Here is a 15,819-nt window from a genome sequence, read left to right on the forward strand (position 1 = left end):
CCAAAATAATTACAAGGAATGAAAGACTCAGAAATGAGTAGATCCTTAATAATTAAACACATTTCTAGGCCATTATTTTCCCCTACTTATACAATGCATACCATGTTTTAAAATGTATTTCACTGGCCAGGCGCAGTGGCTCACACCTATAATTTGGGAGGCCAAGGCACGTGGATCACTTGAAGTCAGGAGTTTGAGACCAGCCTGGCCAACATGGCGAAACCCCCGTTTCTACTAAAATTACAAAAATTAGCCAGGTGTGATGGCAGGTGCCTTTACCTGTAATCCCAGCTACTCAGGAGGCTGACGCAGGCGAATCGCTTGAATCCGCGAGGGGAATGTTGCAGTGAGCCGAGATTGAGCCACTGCACTCCAGCCTGGGCAACAGAGGGAGGCTCTGTCTTATAAAAACAGAAAAATGTATTTCACTCACTACTATATGAAAAGCCCTGGAGAAAGAATACCAATACCCTTAGGAAAGAAGCAGTTTTATTATTATTATTATTATTATTATTATTATTAGATGGAATCTCGCTCTGTCGCCAGGGTGGAGTGCAATAGCGCCGTCTTGGCTCACTGCCATCTCCGACGCCCTGGTTCAAGGGATTCTCCTGCCTCAGCCTACTGAAAGTAGCTGAGATTACAGGCACACGCCACCATGCCAGGCTAATTTTTGTATTTTTAGTAGAGACGGGGTTTCACTATGTTGGCCAGGATGGTCTCGATATCCTGACCTCGTGATCCACCTCCCAAAGTGCTGGGATTACAGGTGTAAGCCACTGCGCCCGGCCAAGAAGCAGTTTTAATAATGAGTTTGGCCATTTAGGCTTGTAACTAACTGGATTATTGAATATTCTTTAAAATTACTTTGTATTAGTCCCTTTTCTTCTATTTCCTTATTTCCAACTCTCCAAGTTTCCCCCTATGAACCCTGGAGTAGTAGTATTATTTTTGCAGCGATTGGGTTTAGGTTGGTGAAGTGAATAGTGTCTTTCTAATCTGCAGAGGGAAGGCAGCACCATCCCCTGGCTTGCTGCTGCAGCCTCTCTTTAAACAGCAGGTTCACTCTTTCTGCGGCATTCCAGAAGGAACACCAGTAGGAACAGCTCCACACATGCTGACATCTTGTCTGAGGTTATCCCAAGAAGTCCTGTGGCATTTGCAATGTGCCTGTATATTTTCCCTTTAAAAAAAAAAATCTTCCTGCAGACTTTGTTGAAACCACAAACAAACATAACCAAGCAAAGCCCTTTCTAGCAGAGCATGTTAATCACACACTGCTATATTCTGTGAAACAGTAAGCAAATGATAACCTCCAACTGTTGCCCGGGCCCTGTAAACAAAAGATCAAATTCTGTGTTCTGCCTTGGCAAGAAAAGAAACTGCAGCATTTTGTCAAGATTTTTACAAGTCCTGGGCTTCACATTACTGGCTGAAATTGTTCTTTCTCTACTTTACAGAAAAATGGAAAACACTAGTAAACTTAAAGATTTAAATGTTATTTTAAAAGGAATATAATAAAAAATGGAAAACACTAGTACATTTAAATATTTAAATAGTATTTTAAAAGGAATGTAATCAAAACTGTAGTTTAAAATACAATCAGGCTCCATAATAGAGGCAATTGGCTGTGTGTTCCACCTGTAATGCAGGGGATTTGAAGCATCTATTTTTTCCCTTGTTTCTATGGATTTATGAATAAAGACTCTGACCCCCCTCAGGATTAGGAAAATTACGAAAAATTTAAAGCCTGGGTTTTAAGGTCTGTAGAAGCTGCACAGGTACACTAATTTCAGTAAGACGGGCGCCAGAATGAATAGTTTTCTCCACAGGAAAAAGATAACAAAATAGTAGGGGAGAAATATTCAGGCATCCTAAAAAATATTCAGTGGAAACGTGAAAACATTAAAGACTGATTAAACATCGCAGCATGACACAGATTTAGCAATCGAGCATATATAATTTGGCTCAGATATTGCTCCAAAATCCGAAGAGCAAACACAGGACCAATTTCTTCCAGGACAACGACCTCGTCCTCTGCAGACCCCTCTCCTCGGCAGCTGAAGGTGTGGCCAATCTGCCTCCACCTCCCCGCAAACCTCCCAGTCTCAGGACATTCTACAGCACCCCACACTGGAAGTGGCCGCTGCAGACCCAAGGACAAGCGGCACGCGGGAACCGGCAGCCCCAGTGGAGCGGTTAGAGACGTTGAGGTGGGAGGGTCACCTAGGTGGGGTGAAGCTGGGGTGGTTAGCGGGGCGAACGGCTTTCGAAGCTCTGGGCCGCCCCCAGTTTGGACTAAGCAGGCGCTCATGCCTTCGCCCCCGCCCAGGATGGGCGTCTCCTGAGGACTCCCCGCCACATCTGACCCGACACCGCACGCCCAGCCTGGAACGCTTTCAAACCCCGACCCAGCGCAGGGCCGCCGCGACTGGCGCGCGGGGGGCGGCGGGAGGCCTAGCGAACCGGGGGGCGGGACCAGGCGGGCAAGGCCCGGCTGCCGCAGCGCCACTCTGCGCGCGGCGTCTCCGCCGCGGCGGAGGGATACGGCGCGCCATATATATACCACGGGGCTCAGGCTCGCGCTCCGGCAGTGGTGCTGGAAGTCTTGTGGACGCCGTGCCGTTACTCGTAGTCAGGCGGCGGCGCAGGCGGCGGCGGCGGCGGCACAGCGCACAGCGCGCCTTAGCAGCAGCAGCAGCGGCAGCAGCAGCACCATCGGAGGCACCCCCGCCGTCACAGCCCCCGTGCTGGTGCAGCCACCCTCGCTCCCTCTGCTCTTCCTCCCTTCGCTCGCACCATGGTAGGTCGGGAGTGGCAAATGCCGGCGTAGCGGCTGCCCGAGATTTCTTCCCAGATTTCTAGTTGTTTTGTGTTTTGTTTGTTTTTGGTTCGTGGAGGTTTTTCTTTTCTGAGTGTTACGCAGTAGCTGCGCTTAAAGGAGGATGTATTTTGGATTTGCATCTCGGCGACCTCTGCCAGGGGGCTTCATTTATTGGTTCCCCTTGGAGCTGGACTTGGCCGTAGGCCGTCCAAGGGCAGGGGCTCCGGCCGCAACTGCAGCGGGGCTTTCTGCATCTAGTCCCCCCGCCCCCCGCCCAGCCCCGCACCCACTGCATCCACCAGCGCCGCACCCGGGCTGCCTGCAGCGCAGCGTTTCGGCCTGGGAGCCGGGCGGGGCCGGGCACTAGACCCCCCCGCCCGCCTGTGCCCACCCCGCTCGCCCCTCCCCACCCCGCTTCTCCGCCGGCGTGAAGGTGGCAGGTTGGGCAGGCAGTGGAGAATGAATGGGCTGGAGCGGGCCGGTGGCGCACATTGTTCCGGCCGGGTGTTAAGGGGCGCAGTGAGCCCCTGCCACCTCCCCACCTTGGCCGGTCCTGCTGGGCACCCTCCCTCGGTCGCTCTCCCCTCCTTCTTCCCGGGGGGCGCGGCGCGGGCGTGGGCTGGGAAGGAAGGAGCCGGGGAAGGGTGGGGTTGGGGGCAGGAAGGCGAGGGGTTGGGGGCGGAGAGGGCGGAAGCGGCGGCCCGGCCGCCCTGCGCCCGGGCGGGGCTCTGCGGTGTAGCCGTGGCTTGTTCCTGCCGCTTTCGCACCTCTACGGCCCCCCACCCAGTGCAGCAGTGCGGGCGGGCGTGAGCCTCGGTGCACCAGGAGGCCCTTCCCGCGGGAGGCGCTCGGCTCGCGCTAATTGGGGCGGGGGGGGGGGGGGGCGGGGGAGGAGGGAGCTGGCGCGCGGCTTGGTTTCCATTAGAGACGCAAAGTTTCTGCTCCGGGAGGAGGCGGCGGCGCGGCGGGCTGGTAGCCTACGGGAGCAGAAGCGGGTGGGAGGTGCGGGGTCGGCCTTGGCCAGGGCCCTGGAGCGCGGGGACCGGGGGTGGTGACCCTCCTGGCCGAGGAGGGGTGGCGTCCCGACGCCCGCTCAGGGGCCGCCTTGTCCCCCGCCTGCTCCCGGGCACGCGTCCTGCCCGGCCCCTCGCTCCGCGTTCCTCCTGCCCCGCGCCACTTCCATTCCGCAGAGAGATGCCCGCCACGTTTCCGCTTTCTCTGCAGCCTCTAGATTGCCAGATGCGACTGTGCGCCTTGCTGGGTGTGTTTTCCACAGCCCCTTCCTCCCTCGGCGGGCAGGGCTGACATCACCGACTGCGTTTCTGGTTTGGCGGGTGGGGAGATGGTTCCCCGCAGGGTTCTGGTACACCTTTGTCCCTAAGGCTAGCGCCCTTTGGGGGAGGAGGATTTAGTTTTCGAGAAAGTTGGGTGCCCCTGGTAACCCCTCTAACGAGAGTTTTGTAGCGAGGTGGGACTGTTCTCCCCATAAGGTGACAGTTTCTCTTGCGAGGTGTGGCGGCGCTTCCTGTTGTACAAGACAGATGTTGCCCTGGCGTTACGTAAATCATCGTGTCTCCCTCATTTAATTTTAAGAAAGCCAATTTTTAGTGATTGGGGTAGAAAGAAAGATCCATTTATAATCTGTAAAAATAAGTTTTCACCCAATATCAATATATTGGAACGCCATTCTTGCTGTTAAAGTTTTCACTTAAGAGAATAAACTTCATTAGCTTTCTATTAGGACTTATTTTGTAATTGGCTTCTTAGGCATCCTTTAAAAGAGAAATACACATTAGCTCTCCTTGAGGTCTCGAATTCCCTCGGCTGGAGGCACGGGTTCAGTGTGGTGGAGACCAAATAATGCAACTGAGAATTACCTTCGTGGCCATTACTGCCTCGATTGAAGTGTGTTTATTAAGCACAGTTCTTATGTCATTCTTAAGGTAGGTAAGGTAGGTAGGGTTAATACTCTCCAGCAAATTTAGTAGACCCTCTTTGCCAGAAAAGAGAGGAGTATATGTAGTCTGATAATTATTGTGTAGTTTTCTGTGTACTTAATTTTTGTAGTTTTGTAACACTTCATTTATAAGATGGTACCATTTTTTCCTGGCTTCTGAATAATAGGATAATTTGACCCAGGGCATTAACCATTGTAAATGGTAAGCTTTTAACAAATAACTGCCTAATTTAAAGGATTGGAAAGCATTTGTTACATGGAAATGAAGTTGGTGGGGTACCCAGTTGCTGTATCTTTATTTTTTCCACTTAATTATTTCTCATAAAATGGATGTAAAAGCCTGTTAATCCAACCCAATGCCATTATGTAACGACAGTTTGGAGATTTCGAGGGCCTGGAGCAGTGCGCAAGGTGCGCGGAAAGCCTGCCCTGATCCTGGCTGTGGTGGCAGTGGCAGTGGGCTGGGTCCCTTGTTGAGTGGAACAGGGGACTGCGGTGTCCATGGTGCAGTAGGTGGCGCGCTTCTGTCTTACAGCCTGCTGCCACTGCAGCTGGTGCCATGGGGCTTTCTGCCGCTAGAGGTGCCATTTTTCACATGATGAACTTAGCCTAGTTAGATCGCAGAGCAAGCTGTAAGCCATGGGCCCAGAAAACTTGAAGTGAGCAGAGGTTGTCACTTCTTGTAATCGTTTGTTAAAATAGCATAAAGTTTCCTTTATCCTAATTACTTTCATTAAATGACAGTGCTACAGGTTTCAAAATTTTTTGAAGATCGATTTTTGAAAGATCACAATATTAAAAGTATAATTGGAAAACCTATGTTGAAATCAACCAAACATGTTGTGGACTGAATGATAACCTTTTCTTTCTTCATGTAGGCTGATCAGCTGACCGAGGAACAGATTGCTGGTAAGTTGACAACTCCAAGGAGTCCCCAGAAGGCCAGAACTAGGCATTGACTCAGTTTTGGTGACTCCTCTGTTCCTCCCCGCTACAGTCTGGGCAGTTTTCTAAGAATTTATTTAAAGAAGAACAGTAAGCAGAAACATTGAGGTCAGGTGTTATTCTTGCTAGTACTTTATAGATGAGGTGAAAGGAAGTAAAATCAGGATGCCCACTTGTTAAATTCTGGAGAATTTGACCATGTTTCACAGTGTGCAGAGTTTGCCTATGATTAAATTGTACTGAGCCTGCTACTCAACAATTTAGTTTACAGTTCTTATGCCATGGGTCTTTCAGTAATCTGCCCTGAAAGCTTGTGCTTGCTATCCTAAAATAAATGGAAATGGGTGAAAATGAGTGTTAGGACCACTGTAATAATTGGGAAGAAAGTTACATTAGTTAAACTCTGTTGCCTAGGCTGGACTCTTAACTCCTGGGCTCAAGCAGTCCTCCTGCCTCAGCCTCCCGAGTAGCTGGGATTACAGGCATGTGCCACCATGCTTGGCAGATTTTAGCTTTTTAAAGTCCTGGAGGACTCGTTTTGAGACTGTTTCTCTTTAGGAAACCAGGAATGCTTCTGAAATATCCTAAAAGTCATGTGGAGAAAAACAGACTGTTAACCTGGGAATGTACATTTCTAGTAACCATTTCATGTTGTTATGAAACAGGGGATTCTTACGGCTTTAGAAATGTAACAGGAAGGGACTTGAAGGGGGCACATGGACCAGTCTTGTCAGATGGGATTTAGTCCCTTGAACCCAGGAGGCAGAGGTTGTAGTGAGCTGAGATTGCACCACTGCACTCCAGCCTGGGTGGCAGAGTGAGGCTCCATTATTTTTAAAAAAAAAAAAAACAAAACTGGATTTAGGACTAATTTAAGCATGTTTCAGCTTAGCCGCCTTGAAACCTGTGGGAATATTGTGGTGTATGGCACCGTTTACTGGGAGCAGTGTTTGCTTTATAGGCTGCTGTATGAAGGTCAGTCCAACAGGACTATTGTGGTCTTTATTTCGTTAGATAAAGACCAGACTTCTGATACCTTGCACAACTTGAATGGCTTGCTTTGGCAAGCCCCCGGCAAGTGTATATTGTGACTGGGTTGGATAAAGACATTCATTCTAACGGGTCAACTTTTGTTTTCAGAATTCAAGGAAGCTTTCTCCCTATTCGATAAGGATGGCGATGGCACCATCACAACAAAGGAACTTGGAACTGTCATGAGGTCACTGGGTCAGAACCCAACAGAAGCTGAATTGCAGGATATGATCAACGAAGTGGATGCTGATGGTAAGAGCTTTAGAACCATGAATGAGGGCCACTGTTGTGTAATTCAAGTTCAGAAATGTTACAGAATTGTCTTTCAGGTCCCCAGAGCAAAGCAAATGTGCAAAGATCCTTTCTGTGGTTGCCTTAGGGCCATTGACAATGACAATAAAAGATGATGGGCCTTGTGTCCGTCCTGCTTAGCTTCTACAACGTTTTCTGCAGGGATCACTGTATTGTTTTTTTTCTGCTTGGCGTGACCTAGAGCTCAGATTTTTTTTTTTCTTTTTGAGATGGAGTCTTGCCCTGTCGCCCAGGCTGGAGTGCACTGGCGCAATCTCGGCTCACTGCAACCTCTGCCTCCCGGGTTCAAGCAATTCTCCGCCTCAGCCTTCTGAGTAGCTGGAATTACAGGCGTGTGTCACCGCCCCCAGTTAGTGTTTTGTATCTTTAGTAGAGATGGGATTTCACCATGTTGGCAAGGCTGGTCTCAAACTCCTGACCTCGTTGTCCGCCCGCCTCAGCCTCCCAAAGTGCTGGGATTACAGGCATGAACCACCACTCCTGGCTGAGCTCAAAGCTTTTATCAACTGGCCCATGAGTCTGCACTGAGTCTTGATGGGGAGGTGAAATTAAATAGCCACAGAACGTGCTTTTTAACAAACTTACTGTGTCTAAAGAGGAGGAGGAGCCACCAGATGAAGTGGGTGACAAGCTCTCTTAGAAGTTACCATGAAAGTGAGTACAGTGTGAGCTTGTAGATGTGTTTGCTGCGGAGGAGCATGTGAGGTTTGGAGGCGGATGTGTGGTGACTCTAGGGGATAGTTTTGCAGAACCTAATGGAAAGGGAAGCTGTAAGGTCCAGGGTCAGAGGGAACCAGCAGTAACCCTGATAGCGGTTTGTCATCTGTTCCTCTCAACTTTACAGCAGTGGACAACAGACCTTTGATTGCTGATTTCCACTTCCCCACCCCTAAAAGAAACACGTATTTTGGTAAATCATATATATATTGTAATGTGTACTATATAACATTATAGAACGTGATTTTTAAAAGATGAGTTGCGGGGAGAGAAGGTCAAAAGAAAAAATAAAAGATGAGTTAAGAATAAACTATTCGGATCTAGATTTTACTTTCTAGATGATTGACTCAAAGGCGGTGTAGTAAAATCGCTTGTCTGGTCACAAACATTTGGAAGCAGAGCTTTTGATTAGGTTATTTGACAAAGCTTTCAGCACATTAGAGCGGTTTTCACTAATAGTGTTTTGAAAAGAAAAAGTTTTCCATGGTTCTCTCTAGTTTGACTGCTAAGATGATCAGCTATCTGGGAACATGGAGTAACTTCCTCTTGTTTGTGGGAGCCCTGGGAATCTGTGCTTGGGGAGGGGAGAAGTCTGTTAGGCTCTTGGATTGTGTGGAAGAAGGAGAAGTTGTGCCAGGCTGCAGAATCCTGTGTTTGCAATGAGAAAATAGGATGGTACCTGACCTTCTCTGCATGGCTGTGAGACAGCTTAAAATAATTTCTCTTGTCTTTGATGAATATGAACAATATCTTACAATTTTTGAGGCTAAAAAGTCTTGAAGGGATCCCTGAGGTATTTTCTTTTAAAGTAAAGGTACTGGTGAAAATGAGTAACTTAACCTAGGGTTTTTCTTCCTAATTTTATTTCCATTTAGTTCAATTACACTGTTAGTCTGGAGTGCTTGTCTTTAGGGGTATTTATCTCTTAGTTTTAAAGAGTTGTTTGGAGTACTGGCCCTAGAACAGATTCTTCTGAGAGTTCCGTAAGTGTTACTGGTCTGAGCTGTGAGAATGCTGCTGAGCTTTTCCCTTAATGGGAAATAAAGATACTGAGTTGGAAGAAAACAGGTGGCCAACCTTCATAGTGTGGCCAAGAAATGATCCTGGAGAAGACTTGGTAAGACTTTATGGCCCATGCATGGCATAGCAAAATCAATGTTCCTCACTCATAATCTTTTCTCCCCTGAAACACTTTATACTCTTAACCTGCAGCTCAGTTCTAGGCCTTTTTTGCGTTACTGCCGTCACTAGCCAAGACAGAGTTAGACCTGAGTGATTTCCCTGACTCAGGGATGGCAGTTGGGGGCGCTTCTTCCCTCAGAGTGGAAAGATTCAGCCTGCAGAGTGGTGTGTGCTGTTCTTTTTCTTGAACTGTACAGCCCTTCATGACCCTTCCATGGGCTAGAATCCAGATGTGCAGTTTCCTTTGTATGATTAAATACTATCCTGGGCACTGATGATGAGTTTGAAATTATATGAAATTGCCCCGTGAAGTGTTTGAACATTTTAGACCTGCAAATGTTTGAACCTAGTAAGATAGTTTGCCCCTTTGTCCTAGTGTGTGTTTACCATTCTGTACAGTGGTTCTGAAATGATTACTGCAGAGCAACATTCATGGAGTGCTTACTTTACATGAGCTTTTGTTTTTTAATTTGAGGTAATGGCACCATTGACTTCCCTGAATTTTTGACTATGATGGCTAGAAAAATGAAAGATACAGATAGTGAAGAAGAAATCCGTGAGGCATTCCGAGTCTTTGACAAGGTAATCCAGCGTCTACGTAGCAGATGGTACTTAAGTATGGCTGCTTCTGCTGTCACTTCTAAAAGCTATAATAATGTTATAGGCAGAAGACTTAAATCTAACTGCCTGAGCCTTTGATCTCACTTTCAAAAGTCCTCTTTATGGTAACTGTATCAGGTGAAGGTAGGCGTAATAAATAGGAATTTTGGACCACGTTTCTTGACTGTTACTTTGAATCATTGTGAGCTTTTGAAAATCCTGTTTTCTGCATTAGCTGTTTGCATGTATTTAGAAGGTTAGAGGTGGGAACTAGAGATCGGAGAATTGTTGATGGGAGCAGAGTTAGCAGTAACTTGAGAGGGCGTAGCTAAGTCAAAGACCTACTTCCTCACACCACAGCATTAGCAATAACAATTGCTGAATGTTCACAGGATGGCAATGGTTACATCAGTGCAGCAGAACTACGTCACGTCATGACAAACTTAGGAGAAAAACTAACAGATGAAGAAGTAGATGAAATGATCAGAGAAGCAGATATTGATGGAGACGGACAAGTCAACTATGAAGGTAAAATGAAATTATTTGAGCTCAGGGTTTCATAGTCTTACCTTTAGGATCTGTAAGCAAGCCAGCTGCTTCACTAGGCAGCGTTTGACTTTATTTTATGTACAGTAAAGATGTTGTGTTCATTAAAGCTGCTTTCAAAGACAACCAAAAGTTACTATTATATTTGTCTTTTCAGAATTCGTACAGATGATGACTGCAAAATGAAGACCTACTTTCAACTCCTTTTTCCCCCCTCTAGAAGAATCAAATTGAATCTTTTACTTACCTCTTGCAAAAAAAAGAAAAAAGAAAAAAGTTCATTTATTCATTCTGTTTCTATATAGCAAAACTGAATGTCAAAAGTACCTTCTGTCCACACACACAAAATCTGCATGTATTGGTTGGTGGTCCTGTCCCCTAAAGATCAAGCTACACATCAGTTTTACAATATAAATACTTGTACTACCTTAATGATAAGGACTCCTTAAAGTTCCATTTGCTAATGATACACTGTTTGGGCTGGCCAGTTTTTCATGCATGCAGCTTGACGATTGAGCACAGTCAGGCCTTTGTATTAAAAATGAAAAATGAAAAAAATTCAAAACCTATTCAAATGGGTTCTAGTTCAATTTGTTTAGTATAAATTGTCATAGCTGGTTTACTGAAAACAAACACATTTAAAATTGGTTTACCTCAGGATGACGTGCAGAAAAATGGGTGAAGGATAAACCGTTGAGACATGGCCCCACTGGTAGGATGGTCCTCTTGTACTTCGTGTGCTCCGACCCGTGGTGACGACACACCCTGGTGGCATGCCTGTGTTTGTTGGTTTAGCGTTGTCTGCATTGTTCTAGGGTGAAACAGGTGTCAGGCTGTCACTGTTCACACACATTTTTAATAAGAAACCTTTACCAAGGGAGCATCTTTGGACTCTCTCTTTTTAAAACCTTCTGAACGATGACTTGGAGCCGGCAGAGTAGGCTGTGGCTGTGGACCTCAGCACAACCATCAACATTGCTGTTCAAAGAAATTACAATTTACGTCCATTCCAAGTTGTAAATGCTAGTCTTTTTTTTTTTTTTTTTCCAATAAAAAGACCATTAACTTAAAGTGGTGTTAAATGCTTTGTAAAGCTGAGATCTAAATGGGGACAAGGCAGGTGGAGGGGAGGCCAGTGTACATTTAAATGCCCACAGCCCAGCATTGGGTTTCCCTCCCAAGGCCCCAGCACCAACCTCTGAGCCCAAGACCTTGCCTAAAAACAAGCAGATACCGATTGCTTCATCCTATTTATGGACATGTAGGTCTAGTTGCATTTTCACTGGGGGGAGGGGGGAAGGTGAATTACGGTAACTTTTAATGATCTATTCAGGCAGTAGAGCTCTTAAGGAAAAAAAAAAAAATCCACTTTCTCTCAAGCATGTATTTAGGGGTTGTTCTCAATTGTGCTGCTGATTACCTGTCTTATGTAACTACTTGAGACCATCTGCAAGAGACATGATTTAGTGTGTCTGTAATTCAATCTTCGCTGTGTGTGGTAGAAGCAGTAGTCACTTTTCTAAGCCAGTCTCTTCATGCCTAAAAGACACTACCAGTCACCTTTGATTCGTGACTTTTCATTTATGATTATACTTAACCTTAGCCTCCTTTTACTTTTTTTTTTTCCCCCTAAGTTGACTTGACTTTGCTTCTTTCCCCCCCAAGTAGAACTAATGCTAGCTTCCAGCTTGAAAGTGAAACTCCAGTGTGGAGTGAATTTTGTGTCTAATTATAAACCTGTAACCAAAACTCAGACATCTGGTTCTGGTCTTTGCATTGAGATTGGTCCCTGTAAAAGCCCCTTAAAAGCATATTGCATTTAGTACAGAGCTCTTTTTTGAAATGAAGGCTGGAGGTGTGCATTTTTCACGGTGTTAGCTGGTTGTATCTTATTAGCAAGGAGATTGGGGTTTTGAGTGTTTGCGTGGGTGGTTTCAATTTGCCAGGGAACAGTGGCAGGCTGCTAGCAAGGCAGTGAGAAGCTCTTGGCAGCCAAATGGGTGCATTCAGGGCTGATTTATAGAGACCCTTGGCTTCTCCTTCTCCTACTCCCTGTCTTTCTGGCATTTTGTAGCTTGTTAGATTTTCTGCCAGAGGGGTGGGTCAGAGCAGTGGAGAGGAGACATCGCCCATGTGCTTCTGCTACTGGTCCTTGGGCTGTGTGGTTGGTAGAAGAGAGGTTGACACTATGAGCTAAGGGTTGGCTTTTATCATTCCCTGAATCTGAAAGGAATGCCTAAGGGTTTCTCTTCTGGTGAGATAGGGTTCCTGGTTTGAGTAAGTTAATGTCCTGGATATTTCTTGTGGCAGGGGGTGGTCAAAGAGCCTGATTGGCTGACCCAGTCTCACGCCTGTGGTCGATGACCTCAGTAGTTTCAGAGGGGGGTCATTTGACTTTTTTTTTTTTTTTTTGAAATGTAGCCTTCTAACCCTCAAGTCTTTTTAGAAGCTGGGTGGACTGTTAGTGGTCTTGCAGCCTATCCTAAAAGACTACCTTTGAAACAGGATTCTTGTATGGCCAGGATCCTGTCTGGGAACCAGAAACCCTACACCCTCCCCCTCCAGGGAATGCTGAGTTCCTGTTGTGAGCAGAGGTGAGGCAGAATCCACTGTAGCCTTCCCCCCTCCCATTTGCGGGGATGGCCAACCCAGGCGTTGGGTGTTAGTCTGCATGAGTTTGCGAGAGGAGATAGCTGGGTGTCGTGGCAGTGCCCTTGAAGTTGGTTAGCACCTTCCTGTAAACTCTTGCCCCTACTTCTAACTACTCTATAAATATATACATATATTTATATATAAAGTGATTAGTTGAACTGGCATCCTGCTTTAGCCTGAGACTTGCCATAAGAAACTGCTGAGTACTTGGCAAACAAACCCTTTCATAGTTTTGTTCTCCATCTGTTTGGGGTAGGTGTTGAGCGAGGCAAATGGATCTCGATACTTCAGATGGGCTTTTGATGCACTGTTGCCAAGGAAGGCTTTTTCTGATTTTTTGACAAATGAATTTTTGCACACTTTCATTGGTGTCTTTCGGCAACTTAAACACACATTGAAAATGAGCTATTGTACATATTTTTATATTCTCTTTATAAATGCATGTCTGATTGTACTTGTAACAATATTGTAATGAACGGCTGTGCAGTAGGCCCAGCGCTGCTGTGTCTCGTCAGAGGAATAGCTTACCACGAACCCCTCAGCATACTGGGAACCTCTTCCTGAACAAAGAATGTAAATTTGGTCAAGTCTACTCTTCCGTTCATTCAATTATTTTAAGCATTTGAATTATTTATTGTATATCCTAAATATATTTATCCTTTGGCAGTGACTAGATTTCCACTAATGTGTCTTAATCTATTCCTCCAGCTGGCAGTTACTGTTTTTTTAATCCCTTGAAGTTGTCCTGTAGGAGACAGAAATTCTTTGCTGTCTGTATCCCTTGGAGTAAGAAGGTAGTGGCATGGGTGGAGTGTGTGTTCTTTCTCCAAATCTATTATGATGTTCATTAAACACTTCTGTAGCAAAGATGGTGGTAGTTCTTTTGTTACTGAAGTTGCCCTTCACCATGGCTATTTGAAAAGGAGATGTACTTGGACATTTCTGTAAATCTTGAGATAAACTGTTTGGAGATTTAACCACCTCTCTGATGGGGGACCAACTCTATGGAAATTGTAAATAAGTTTTATTTATAAACCTGGCACTGTATTCAATAAACATTTCTGCAGCCTTTCATCTCTAACTGCGAACTGTGTAGGTTTCTAGCTTGCATAGCTTTCAATCCCTGTTGCTCTCAAGGTAGACCTGTCCTCAGATGTAACTTCACCGGGCCTCTAGTACGGTGAGAGTGAGGGGCCAGAAATACCATAGACATCCCACAACAGCCTTACCCTAGTTTTAAATAGTTTGAGTGTTAATAGCTGACATTTTTAACATAGTCTCTTAGCCTATTATTTTGTCCATGCTTGCTTTTTATGCAGAAAATTTACACCATAAAGATTAGTTTCCTGTTAACCCCAATCCAAGTCTCTTTAGGACTTGTACAAAGAAATACATTTTTTTTCCAGTAAGATGGGAATTTTAGATGACAAGCACATACCTTGGTTCATGTCAAGAGCGGGACAGCTGAGGAAAGTGGGGTGGGATGCAACTCCAATTTAGGATGTTGGCATCGAAGCCTTCCCCTTAGTCAACACCGGCCCAGACCCTGGTTCTCAGATGTGGCAGGGGAGGCTACCTTGTGTGTTTCCCACTCTGCCCAGAAGGAGTGAGAGGGCTGAAAAATGGGGCAGGGTAAGTCCCTGCTTTGGACGGAAGGCTTGAGACACATCTCCAGGAAGCATTTAAACAGCCCTTCCTGCACACAGGAGCTGGGACTATAAGGATATGGACATCACCGTGGAGACGGCCCTCTGCTCTGAGGCTTCAGACCCAGCTTCTGGTTTTGGTTTTGTCCCTCCAGCCTCAGGCAGGTTCTTTACCTTTCCCAGGCCTCGGTATCCTCGTTGGTAAGATCCTATTGGACTTGGCACCTTCTGCCTGTGACTTTCTAGGATTATGACCGACCTGGTTTGGCATCACTTTGTGTTTAGATAGATGAAATTGCAGCCTAAAGGATGGGAGGTAAAATTGCGTAGGAGTGCAGTGTCCTTTGAGATGACAAATGGGATTTAAAAATTCTCAGCAGCTTCGTGTTGGGGGTGGAGTGGAGGTTAACCTTGCTATTAAGACGTGATGATGTAATATTGGAACCTGGGTCAGAGAAACTGATTGTTAAGTGACTTCCATTCTCCCAGGACGGAAATAGGAGGCTACCACTGGGCCTGTAAGGGATTCAGTCCAAGTGTCGTCATCTGGTTTTTCAGCAGCTCCGGTTTAGAAAAACACACATTTCCGATTCCAGCTGAACTTTCCCGGGCACTGGGGGGCTGGAGCACCCAATGACTCAGGATGCCTTAGAAGGAAATAAAACATAAAGCTTTTTATAGCTTGGTGCTTCTCTCCCACTGCCCTCAACTCTCTGCCAAGGAGTGGGAGGAGTTAGCTCATGGCCCAGAACAGTTAAAGCCCCTGAACTCCAAATCAAGTGGCAGTTTTCCTTACGAGAATTATGTTCTTTGTGTTAGCAGCCTTAGGAATGAGCGTGAATTGACACATTCAGATTGTGGGGTTTTTTTCTTTTTTGAGATGGGGTCTCATTCTCACTCAGGCTGGAGTGCAGTGGCACAATCACAGCTCACTGCAGTCTCAACCTCCCAGGTTCAAATGATCCTCCCACATCAGCCTCCCCAGTAGCTGGGACTACAGAGATGTGCTGCCGTGCTCAAGCTAATTTTTAAAATTTTTTATGCAGATGCGGTCTCACTCTGTTGCTTAGGCTGGTCTCAAACTCCTGGGCTTAACAAATCCTCCCACCTTGGCCTCCCAAAGTGTTGGGATTACAAGTGTGAGCCACTGTGCCTTGGCTCAGATAATTTTTTTTTTTTTTTCTTTTTTTGAGATAGAGTCTTGCTCTGTCACCCAGACTGGAGTGCAGTGGTGTGATCTTGGCTCACTACAACCTTCGCCTCCTGGGTTCAAGCAATTCTCCTGCCTCAGCCTCCCGAGTAGCTGGGACTACAGGCGTGCACCACCACGTCTGTCTAATTTTTGTATTTTTAGTAGAGATGGGGTTTCACTATGTTGGCCAGGCTGGTTTTGAACTCCTGACCTC

The 15,819-nt window shown here is 46.1% G+C and overlaps 2 protein-coding genes across 2 annotated transcripts in view; one reads left to right on the plus strand and one right to left on the minus strand.

The window, feature by feature from the left end:
• Positions 1-15,819, minus strand: part of NRDE2 (NRDE-2, necessary for RNA interference, domain containing) — a 273,968-nt gene that overhangs the window by 109,035 nt on the left and 149,114 nt on the right. The window lies entirely within an intron of this gene.
• CALM1 (calmodulin 1) lies at positions 2,590-13,848 on the plus strand. The gene is made up of 6 exons (XM_001087048.5): positions 2,590-2,803; positions 5,660-5,690; positions 6,867-7,010; positions 9,445-9,551; positions 9,962-10,097; positions 10,273-13,848. Exons 1-6 carry the CDS (start codon positions 2,801-2,803, stop codon positions 10,299-10,301), a joined length of 450 nt encoding a protein of 149 aa, XP_001087048.2. The 5' UTR covers positions 2,590-2,800; the 3' UTR covers positions 10,302-13,848.

The sequence above is a fragment of the Macaca mulatta genome, chromosome 7 (genome assembly GCF_049350105.2).
Source record: "Macaca mulatta isolate MMU2019108-1 chromosome 7, T2T-MMU8v2.0, whole genome shotgun sequence".
NCBI lineage: Eukaryota > Metazoa > Chordata > Mammalia > Primates > Cercopithecidae > Macaca > Macaca mulatta.